This window comes from Rhinolophus ferrumequinum, chromosome 16 (genome assembly GCF_004115265.2).
Source record: "Rhinolophus ferrumequinum isolate MPI-CBG mRhiFer1 chromosome 16, mRhiFer1_v1.p, whole genome shotgun sequence".
Classification (NCBI taxonomy): domain Eukaryota; kingdom Metazoa; phylum Chordata; class Mammalia; order Chiroptera; family Rhinolophidae; genus Rhinolophus; species Rhinolophus ferrumequinum.
Window position 1 is genome coordinate 46,568,180 of NC_046299.1, and position 12,484 is coordinate 46,580,663.

At 38.7% G+C, this 12,484-nt stretch overlaps 1 protein-coding gene across 2 annotated transcripts in view; it reads right to left on the bottom strand.

Moving 5' to 3' along the window:
- DNAJC12 (DnaJ heat shock protein family (Hsp40) member C12) overlaps positions 1-12,484 on the bottom strand; it is a 69,082-nt gene that overhangs the window by 13,907 nt on the left and 42,691 nt on the right. For both annotated transcript variants that reach the window (XM_033130241.1, XM_033130240.1), the window contains one exon: positions 11,901-11,979. In XM_033130241.1, coding sequence (XP_032986132.1) covers positions 11,901-11,979 — 79 coding nt within the window. The remainder of the gene's footprint in view (positions 1-11,900; positions 11,980-12,484) is intronic.

Below are 12,484 nucleotides of genomic sequence, written 5' to 3' on the forward strand. Positions count from 1 at the left end.
AGGATGCCTGTGTGGCTTCAGGACACAGCGCCAGGAAGAACAATGAGGGATGGGTCTGTAGGGTAGACATGGGCCATGCTAGGGATTCTGCTCTGGTTTTTGTTGTTGTTGGCAGCGCAGCTGGAAGCTATTGAGAAGTTTTCAGCACAGGAAACAACACAGTAGATGGCTTATGGGTGGTAACTTTGTCACTGATCTATTTGACCAGATGGCATACAACAGACACATTTCCTGGCCCTGTTGAAAACATTTCCAATGTCACTTCTGCTCCTAAGTGAAGTTAAAACTTTCTATAGAGCAGAATAGAAGATCAATATACAAAAATCAATTGTGTTTTTATACATTAGCAGTGAGCAATCTGAAAATGAAATTAAGGAAAAAATTCCATTTATAGTAGCACCAAAAAAAATACTTAGGAAAAATGCTAATGCTAACAAAAAAAGTGTTAAGACTTACACACGGATATGTACTATGTAGGTAAGCCTACAATGGTTACATCTGTACTGAACATGTACACTTTGTTCCCTTGTCCTTATTCCCTAAACAATAGAATTTACATATCATTTACACTGTATTATTATAATATAATTAGGTAGTTTATATGCAAATACTGTGTCATTTTATATAAAGGACCTCTGGTATCCACAGGTGTCCTGGAACCAATCCCCCATGGAAACCAAGGGACAACTGCATAAACCCAAGAGAACTGAAAACATATGTCCACATAAAAACTTGTATATGGATATTCATAGCATTATTCCAACTAGGCAAAAAGTAGAAACAACTCAAAACTCACAAATGTCCATCAACAGATAAATGGATAAACAAAATGTGCTATATCCATATAATCGAATTATCATTCAGCACAAATGGAAATGAAGTACTGATACATGCTACAATATGGATAAGCCTTAAAAACGTTATGCTAAATGAAAGAATCCAGTGACAAAAGGCTACATATTGCATGATTCCATTTACATAAAATATTGTGAATAGATAAATCTAGAGATAGTAAGTAGATTTGTGGTTGCCAGGGGTTGGGCAAGGGGGAAAAAAGAAGTGATTGCTGATGAGAAGAGGGTTTCTTTTTTCTTTCATAACCACTTTGTGAGGTGGGTATTATTACTATCATTCCCATTTCACAGACTCTAAGTCTGAAGAAGGTTAATGTAACTTGCCCAAAGTCCCAGAGCTTCACATGATGGAGCCATGATTCAAACCCAAGCCTGTCAGGCGCCCCAGCTGATGCTGACCATTTGACTGCCTTCCTCACCCTTCCACTTTCCTGTAATGCATGATACCCTCTAATCCTCACTTTCTCTTCCACCTTCAGGAATAATAAAAACTTCATCATTCATCAATAAGATCCAGGTGGTGCTCTTAAGAAGTTCAGAGTCTAGTAAGGAAGCAGACATATAAACAAATCATTTCAATATAATGTGATAAATAGAAATAGAGGCAAGACTGGTTCTGCTTGATGAGTCAGGAAATACTTCATTAGTTTTCTTTACACTTGGAGTCATCCTTGACTCTCTCTCACATATCACTCCTAATGCATTAGCAAACCTCGTTGGCTCTACCTTTAATATATTCCCAAGATCTGACCTCTTGTCATCATTGCCACTGTTCTGGTCAAAGCCATGATCCTCTCTTGGCTGGATTATTACAATAGCTTCTCAACTGATCTTCCTGCCTTTGCTCAGTCTATTTTCTACACAACAGTCAGAATAATCTTTTTAACAATAAGTCGCATAATATCACTCCCCTGCTCAAAATGACTTCCAATGGATTTCCCATTTCTCTTAAAAGAAAATTTCTTACCATGGCTAGTAGGTCTGACATGCTCTGCCTGCCCTCTAGCTCCTTCTTCTTTCTATGACCTCATTTCCTTCTACTTTTCCCCATCTCCCCTTGCTACAGCATAGTAGCTTCTCTGCTGTTCCTTGAATACACCAAGCGCACTTCAGCCTCAGGGCCTTGGCACCTGCTGTCTTTTCTATCAAGAACATCTTTACCCTGAGGCACTCACATGTTACTTCCTTCAGATGTTGGCTCAAATGCCATCTTGTTGATGGGGTCTTCTCTGACCATGATATATAAAATGGCGACTCATCCCATCAGCCCCATTCCTTTATCTCCCTTGCCCTATTTACTTTTCTTCATAGTACTTACCTCCTGACATTATATAATTATTTGTTTGTGATCCGTCTCCTCTATCAGAATACAAACTCCGTGAGGGCAGAGACTTTATCTCTTTTGTTCTCTGCTGTAACCCTTACACTGGAGCAGTACAGCAGATGCTCAAAAAGTATTTGTTCATGGAATAAATGAGTGAATGCTTCCTTTTTTGAGTGTGAATATAGAGATATTCATATAGTGCTATTCCCTGAGTGCCAAGTACCAAAGACATGACATATATCCTTATAACATTTTGTGAATTAGGGACATTTTAATAGTATCATTGGGAAAAATAATTCAAATGACCCTCATAGTGCTTAAAAATAGCTCATGGAAATTAGTCAAGATCCTTTAAAACAGATGTTAGGGCAAATGTGCAGTCACTACTGATGGTACCTCCACACCAACTGTGAAAAGACTGAAATACTTCTGTACCCCAGCTAGTAAAGCGCTGCTCTTCCTGAGCACCCATCCCCCAAATACAACCATTTCAAGTATTCCCCGAGCAACCAGAGCTACAGCCTGCCACAGAGGGCACCTCCAAGAACCTGCTCCAAAGCTGGGCAGCACAGATACCTAACAGGCCATGAATTATTTAATATCCACTACTGGAGGTAGTAGCAATGAATGGGTTCAAGGGAAGAACCTAAAGATGGGCCTATAGAAAGTTACAGGAAAACAAACAACAAACAAAAAGCATCTTGTTATATCAGATCACTCCAGTGGGCAATCCTTCCTGTTGCTGATGACAGTGTAATTGCCCCTCGGTGTAAGTGAGATGTCACTTTTTCCAACAGGAATAAAAAGCTCATTAAATCATCACTAAGGATGCGCATACCAGTTACTAGTAGAGCAGGGGTTGTAAAGATTTACATATTTATCTATGAGTCACCTTCTCTTGGCACATTACTGTTGGCCTGTTTTCCAGTTTCCAGAACAAAAGAGGTTTGCTTGGAATTACTGTGATGTCAATCCCTCAACAACAATTGATAAGCAGAAAGCAAAAGAGACCTTATCTTTCCTGTTAGGTGGCCTTTTTCTTGATCCATCCTCTTCACCACATTTAATAAAAATGAGTTTGGGTTTATATTTACCCTTTTATATAAGCTAATCAAATGACTCATGCAAGATAAATATTTACCAGTTCTGGGAAGAGACATCTCATTTTATAAGCTTATACAAGCAAATGATGCTTGAACCTTCGAGACACATTCTCTCTTAACTCCTAAGTCTATTTTGAAAACAGACAGATTTTTTAAAATTCATATTTCACAATAGAATTTGTATTGTTATAGCCACAACTTAAATGCAGAAAACTTATTATTACTTGAGAAATAATAATAGTAATAATAATAATAAGAAAATAATAATAATAATATATCAGAACATGCTTTGAAAAAAGTCTGGAGAAAAATACACCAACTGTTAATAGCAGTTCTCTGACAGGGAGAGATAAGAACAGACTTTCGCTTTCAACATTATTTATTACTACATGTTATTTCTATTCTAAGGGAAAGAAGCAATAGTTTTTATTTTATTTTTTTATTTTTTTAAGATTTTTATTAAAATATAGCTAACGTACAATATTATATTAGTTTCAGGTGTCCATCATAGTTATTCAACATTTATATACTTAAAGAAGTGATCACCATGATCACCATACCATATTATCACAATACTACTGACTATATTTCCCATGCTGTATGTATGTTACATCCCCATGACTTATTTGTTTTATACCTGGAAATTTGGACCTCTTATCGCCCTTCACCTTTCCCCCGCCACTTTTTTAAGTTTTTCAATTACAGTTGACATTCAATATTATTTTATAGTAATTTCAGTGGTACAGCATAGCGGTTAGAATTTATATAATTTAAGAAGTAATCCTCCTGACTAGTCTAGTACCCACCTGGCACTATACATAGTTATTACCATATTATTGATTATATTTCCTATGCTTTACATCCCCATGACTATTTTCTAACTACCAATTTGTACTTCTTAATCCCTTCACCTTTTTCAACTATACTCCCCAACCCTCCTCCCATCTATCACCTCAATTACCTGGCATCAATCCAACACCATACACAGTCATTACAATATTGACTATATTCCTTATGCCATACCCTATAGCACCATGACTACTGTGTAACAACCAATTTGTACTTCTCAATCCCACCCCTTTTTTACCCACCATTTAACCCCTCTCCCATTGAAACCATCCACACGTTCTTTGTATCTATGAGTCTGTTTCTGTTTTGGTTTTTGTTTATTTTGTTCTTTAGATTCCACATATAAGTGAAATCACATTGCATCTGTCTTTCTCTGTTTGACATACTCCACTCAGCACAATACCTACCAGGTCCATCCATGCCACTGCAGATGGCAAGAACCCATTCCCTTCCACAGCCAAGCAATATTCCATTGTATATATGTACCACCTCCTCTTTATCCATTCATCCATCAATGGACACCCAGGCTGCCCTCTTATCTTGGCCACTGTAAACAACACTGCAACGAACATATGGATGCACACATCTCCTCGAAGTAGCATTCTGGGTTTCTTCGGATAAATTCCCAGGTGTGGGGTTATTGGGTCCTTCTTTGTCTCTTGTTATTAGCCTTTGTTTTAAAGTCTATTTTGTCTGACATACGTACAGCTTTTGTTTGTGTATTTACATTTTCATGAAATACCTTTTTCTATCCCTTATTTTCAGTCTGTGTATGTCATTCAATCTGAAGTAAATTTCTTGTAGGCAGCATATGAAAGGGTCTTGTTTTCTTATCCATTCAGCCACCCTATCTTTTGATTAGAGCATTTAATCCATTTACAATGACAGTAATTATTAATAGATATGTAGTTATTGCCACTTTTTCATATTTTTTATCTTTTTTGTGTGTGTCTTTAAGAAGTCCCTTTAATGTTTCTTGTAATACTAGTTTGGTGGTGATGAATTCCATTAGCTTTTTCTTGTCTGGGAAGCTCTTTATTTGTCCTTCGATTTGAAATGATAGCTTTCCTGGGTTGAGTAATCTTGGTTGTAGGTCTTTACTTTTCATCACTTTAAATATTTCCTGCCAATTCCTCTGGCCTGCAAACTGTCTTGAGAAATCAGCTGACAGTCTTATGGGAGCTCCCTTGTAGGTAACTAACTGCTTTTCTCTTGCTGCTTTTAAGAGTCTTTCATCTTTAACCTTTGGCATTTTAATTATATGTTTTGATGTGGGCCTTTTTAGATTCATCTTGTTTGGGACTCTCTGTGCTTTCTGGGCTTGTATATCTATTTCCCTCACCAGGTTAGGAAAATTTTCAGTCATTATTTCTTCAAATAGGTTTTTAATTCCTTGCTGTTTTTCTTCTCCTTCTGGTACCCCAATAATAGGAATGATGGTACGCGTGATGTTGTCCCAGAGGCCCCTTAAACTCTCCTCATTTTTTTTTGGATTCTATTTGCTGTTCTGTTTTGGTGCTTTCTGCTACCTTACCTTCGAAATCACTGATTCGATCCTCTGCTTCATATAATCTACTATTTATCCCCTCTAATGCATTCTTCATTTCAGTTATTGTGTTCTTTACTTCTGACTGGTTCTTTATGTTTTCTATCTCTTTGTTGAAGTTCTCCCTTAAATCACTGAGCACCTTATAATCAGTATATTGAATTCCACATCTGGTAGATTGCTTGTCTCCGTGTTGTTTAGTTCTTTATCTTGTGCTTTGTTCTGTTCTTTTATTTTGGACATGTTTCTTTGTCTCCACATTTTGGCTACCTCCCTGTGTTTGTTTCTAAGTGTTAGGTAGAGCTGTTATGTCTCCCCATCTTAGAAGAGTGGCCTTATGTAGTAGTTGTCGTGAGGAGCCTAGTGGCACAGCGTCCCTGGTCACATGAGCCAGGTGCTCCAGGTGTGTCCCTCCTGCTGTAGTTGAGCCTTAATTGCTGTTTGCACACCAGTACGAGGGACTGACTCTCAGGATGATAGGTTGTGAGGCCTGGCCATGACTACAGTGGAAGAACTGTTGTGCAGGGGCTGACCGTACAGAGCAGGACTCACTTTAGCAGGACTCTGGTGCCTGCTCTGTCTGCCCTTTAGGTGTGTCATCTTTGGAGGTGGCCAGGTGATGCTCTGCCTGGGTCCAAAGCTGGCCACAATGAGGGCCAGCCACGATCCTCCTGGGAGGGACCCTGCTGCAGGCCAAATTCAACCGCAGCCTGTGCCCTGTCCAGGTCTACCTAGCATGAGCCGCAAGGCAATTTGCAGATGGCTACCACCCATGCAGGGCTTGGAGGTGCTTCGAGAGGCCAAGACGTGAACTGAGGCTAACTAGTGCCAGGCCTAGGGCTGCTCAGCAAAAGGTACAGGACATGCTGAAGCCAAATGAGCTTGTTTGGGTTTTATGAACCTTTGAGAGATTTTAGGAAAGTCTGTAGCTTGAGCCAAGGCAGGCCGTTTTTATGAAAAAGTCACGGGAAGCAGCTTAGGTGTGCCTGAAAGTTTGGTGGCGTGGGGTCTCAGAATCACCAGGGCATGGCGAATGAACAGCGTTAACCAGGTTGATGGAGATTCAGATATGGTGGCCACCTGTGTCTGCATGCTGGGAGTGGGGAGGTCTCAACAAAGAAACAATGGCTTCCTCCAACTCCTCTTTCTGGGAGAAAGGGTCCTCTCTAGCCCTTGCCCTAAAGCCAGACAACTCAGTTCCTTCCCATACATCCCTGGTGTCTTGTGAGCTGCTTCCCCAGTGCTGGAGCTCAGAGTGAGTGAGTCCCTCAGCAAGTAAGTCTGCATGGTTCCTTTAAGTGACGCACCTGGGACTGCAGTGCCTCTGTCTCACTCAGCCACAATCTCCACTGCTTTTCACAGCCAGAAGTTGTGAGGATTTCTCTTCCCAGCGCTGAAACCCTGGACTGGGAAGCCTGGTGTGGGGCTGGGACTTCTCCCTCCTCAGGAGGGTCCTCCATAGCCGAGATATTGCTCCCAGTTTTTAATGGTCACATGCGAGTGTGGAACCAGCCCTTGCACATCTCCACCCCTCCTACTAGTCTTGAGGTGGCTTCTGTATGTCCTTAGTTGTAGGATTTCAGTTCAGCTAGGCTTAAGGTGATGCTCAATGATGGCTGTTCTGTAGTTTACTTGTAATTGTGATGTTGTTGTGAGAGTAGGCAAGCACTGCGTTTACCTATTCTGCTATTACATCTTGACTGGCAAGAAGCAATAGTTTCTAAAGTAGAAAAACACTGACATATTGAAAGATAACAGCAAGGGACAAACAGTTCCCCTTCTTCAAATATCCAAATGCTTTTGAAGTCTTTAAATCAACAACAAAAATAATCATTTCACAAAACCTTTGACCCTTTTCTTCAGGGTCAAAAAGAAGTAATAAAACATTGACTTGAAGTAATAAAACATTGACCCGAAACAATTATTGTCATGTGTACACACAGGACTGGCATGAGCACCAGCCAAGGTCTTTTGAGCTCAGTAACACAATTTCTATAACACAACCAGTCCTGCCTCCATCACCCACACCTGGACAAGAGAAGGGATTTCTAAAAGCCTCAGATTTAGCACTTTAATGAAAGCAAGAAATATCTAATGGTAACTTACAAAACAGAAAACTATCATATTTTGTTTAATTTTTATCTTGGAATGTAGCATAAAAACAAGGAAAGAAAATCAAGTGAATCATAATTGCCAACATTCATCGAGTGCCTCCTGCATATAGACACATTGAGAGTCTACCCATTTTATCTGTGAGAATGGTGAGGCTCAGGGAGGTTAACCAAGGTCAATTAGCTCTCAAGTAGGAGCTAGGAGCAATCCAGCCAGACAAGTCTCTGTTCATATCTACTACTACATTATGCTAACAAATCAGTAATTTCAATGGCAATGGTTCAGACTACATTTAGTGGACCAAAAAGGTATATTTACAAATTTAATTTCTCACACCTGTTATTGCTCTACAGGCTAGCCTTTCACCTTAATGAAATACATTTGAAAATCTGTCCATGTAGTCTGGATTTCTGTCAAGCCAAAATTCAGCAGCTGGGTGAATTTTTTTTAACATTTTAAAATTATTTTGTTTATCAGTACCCTTACTCCTTCTCCAAGTGTGTAAAAAAACACCTAAATTTTTAGAAAGTCTCATTAATCCAAATGGATGCTTAAACAAATTTGAAAACAATTTCTACCCAAAGGATGCATCATCTATCACTGCAAGCCTGACAAGGGTAGATATTGATGTCTGTGTACCTTTACCTTTTAAACCATATTTACGCAGCCCTCTTTCTCTGAACAAGAAGCCTTGAGGTAGCCTGTACGTGAAAACTCCTATCACTATGGAAACTAGAAATGGCACTGATTGTACAGTGATTCATCATGTATCCCAAATAGAAATTGTTTCCGAGGGACAGAAAAACAACTCAAAGCCATGCTTCACTGAAAAAGAACCCAATTGAAGAATAACCTGGGGCTTGTTTATCACATTTTTATACTTTTATGTTAGGACATCCATCTTAATATTAACTCCAGTTCAGACAAGTAATTAACATGTCTCCTAAAGAAATGTTCATGAATTCACTCATTCAAGAAATTATTTGCACAAAGTAGGACTGACTCCTCCATAGCAGGTGCTATGCTAGATGCAGGCAATGCCATTGTGAACAGGATAAGCAGGAGGCCTGCCTCACTGAGCTTCCAGTATGACTCATACGCAAACAGTGATACAGTCTGCTGCCTGACATATAGGCTGCTCTGGGTAGCTGGGATACACATCACTTCCTGAGGACGTGATGGCTAAGCTGAGACCTGACACAGGAGCATGACCTGGCCAATCAAAGCAAGACAGGAAGGTGTACAGGTCTTGGGGGTGTTCCAGACAGAGGAAGCAGCAGGCATTAAGGTTGTAGAGTAGAAACCAGGGCACATTATGGAACCAAGGTACCTCATAGTGGTTAAAACATGGAGTTGTAGGTGTGGGGTGAGAGAAAAATTGAAAATGGAGAGATGGGGGCGAGCACAGCATGAGGGGGTTTGAACCTAAAGACTCGGCAATGACAAAAAATGAACTATTGCTACAAGTGCAATATATTGTACATGTAAATATCAGATATAACATAAATCGAAAGAAGCTACACATAAAATAGTACATATTGTATGAATCCATTTATATGAAATTCAAAAACTGGCAAAACTAATCAATGACGATAGAGATCCAAAAATGGGAGAGGGTGCTGACTTTGAACAGGACATGAAAAGGTACTTCTGGGCTGCTGGAAATGTCCTACGTCTTCATCCGGGCAGTGGTTAAACTGGTTAGACATAGACACAAGTTTATCAAGTTTATACTTCTGATTGAACTTGTTGCCTGAAACAAGTTATGCCTTAATAAAAAGGGGGGGGGGAATCAAATAAGCAAAAGTAATAGTTAAGTATCTAACCAAAAAATGACTTCATATATAAGAAAATGATCTGTTTACACAAATCAAAGGGCTCAATGATTTCTTTAAAAAAATTAATGAAGAGCTAGCTTTAAGATAAGGGAAAACTTTTTTAATGAAGAAGAGCTTGGGTTTTATTATTTGTGTAATATGGAATTATAGACAGGTCTTAATCATAGTATTTTCCTTACAGAAAAATCATATATCTATCTCTATTTATCAATATAGATAGCTAGAGATAGATATATATGTATGTATATATACGTATGTATGTCTTTAGTTGCATTGTCATGGCTACCTTGATGTCCTGAATAGATTCAAAACGTTTTCTTTTCGTGGTCATTTTGACGTTGGAGAAGAGCCAAAAGTTGCTCGATGCCAGATCCACTGAATAAGGTGGATGAGGACACATTGTAATGTTTTTATTTGACACAACTTGCAGTACCAGAAGTGATGTGAGACATGGAGCGCTGTCATGATGGAGAATGAAGTAAAGACACTCACAAAAGAGGACTTTTAGAACTGTTTCAGAAAGTGGCAAGAATGATGGGATAAGTGTGTTTGAAGCAAGGGGGAGCATTTTGAGGGGGATTAATGGCAATGTGTCTTTTACTCTAATAAATTTATTTCAACATTCACCGTATCTTTTGGTCACACCATACACACAGATACACACATAGGACATACATAGAGTAAACATAATTATCGAATTTAAGATAGTATTACCTACCATGAGGATAAACTCAGGGTAGGAATACACAAGAGACTTCAACTGCATGGGTGAAGTTTTTAGCTGGGTGGTATATACACAGGCATTTGTATAGTATTCTTTATACTTTTGTGTACATAGTAAATGTTTTATTTTTTCCATAATTTAAAAAAAAGGTGTCTGCAATATGAAGCAATGAAAGGAGTACTGTCAGGATCCAGGCATGAAATCATGGTGACACACCTAGTAATGACTGTGAGGATGGAGGGAAAAGAACCTACAGGAGAGAGAGATGTAGAAGGAAATTCACCAGCATTTGCTAATTGACCAGATGCAAACGAGTGGGAGAGGAAGGAGGCAAGGTTTTTGCTTGGCCAACCAAATGGACAGTGGTGCCCTTTATTAAGACGGGGAAACATTAAAAAGTGAGTGCTATTTTAGAGCGGGGGGGAGGAGACTAATGAGTCAGTCCAGTTTTTGACAGGATGACACTGAAATGTCCCCAAATGGAGATTTCCAGGAAGCAGTTGAAACTATAGTCTAAAGATGAGGAACGAGAACCAAGTTAAGGATAGACTTGGGAACCATCAACAAAGAGCTGATGATCGAAGCCACAGACTTGGACAATACGCGAGAAAAAAAGTGGGGAGTAAGCCCAGAAGAGAGTTTAGGAGGAAACTTTGGAGAGCAGAGAAGGACTCACAAAGGAGACACAGCAGCTTGAGAGGTTGGAAGAAAAGCATGAGTTGAGTACATAGCCTGGTACCTAAGGAAAAGAGTGTTTCAAGAAGGAGAACATGGTCAACAGAGCTAAATGCTAATGCAAGCTCAGGGAAGATAAAGATGAAAAAGCAACCACTGGATTTGGCAGATAGGAAGTCCTTGGTGACTATTACAAGAGCAGTTTCCAAGAAAAGTTGAGAGTCAATCTAGGATAAATCAAAAACTGGGTGTAAGGGAAGTAGAGATAACAACTTCCTTTCTCAGGAAGTTTGACTCTAACAGGAAGAACAGAAATAGGGAGAAACAGGAGGGAGACAGGTTAAGGAAGGATTACTGGTTTGTATTTTATCAGGCTGAGATATACATAAGCATTTATGTCTAAATTTATGATAATACAATTTAAATTATGATAAAAAAACAACAATATGTTTGCATCTGTCCATATATATGGACATATATCATATATGGAGATATATATATAAACATATACGGACATATCCAGGTCCCCAAAATGAAGAAAACACAGCCAGGTTCTCATTAAGACAACCACCTGCTTACAAACATACATAACACTCCAGCACTGGTGAAATAAAGCATGAACTGGACAAATTTTAAACCATGAAGCAGCACATTATAGCAGAAAGAAAATTGGATGTTAAGTGGCTACTATTAGACAAAAGACCCTACATGTTTCCCTCCCCTCCTACCATCCAATAGTGCAATAACATTCTTTGGCATTAAATGAAAGAATAAGTTTGAGCATAATAGATTTTTAAAAAATTAAGTTACTGCTCAATGGCTTTTTAGTTCTATGTTCTATTCATTTTCATGAGAAATAGCTATGAAATACCTACCAGCTTTGGAGTTTTCAGGATGCTTATCAGGGTGACATTCCCGGGCTCTGAGCTTAAATTCTGTCAGGATTTGTTCAACCTAAAACAAAAATCAATGTTTAAAATAAAGAGTCCAACTTAAAAGGCACAAAGGAAGAAGTTGGACAACAGTCCTTCCCAAAACAGCCATAATCAATCCAACTTTTCATTTTGATCCTTATATTTGTATTTTGACTTTTTACTCTAAAAAATAATTTCCTCAATAACAAAATTCAGAAAGTATCCAATAAAAACTCCTGTTCAAATAATGGTCTGTGATGACAATTTGACTTGTTACTGTATATAGATGATGGCCCAAGACTCCTATGATCTCAATATACTCGTATTTAAAGATCAAAAATGGTCAGATAGGTTTATCTAAGTTCTTCAAAAGATGCTTAGCCACCAGTGATTATTCAGGGATGATTGTCCAGTTTATAAATTATACATTATAAGTTACTTCTTCCTACCTTTTGGCCCTTTTCAGTTTTATTAAGAATTTTACTTTTTTTTAAAAAAAAAAAAAAGGACATAATTCAAACCTGATCATTTTGCTACTAACAGCT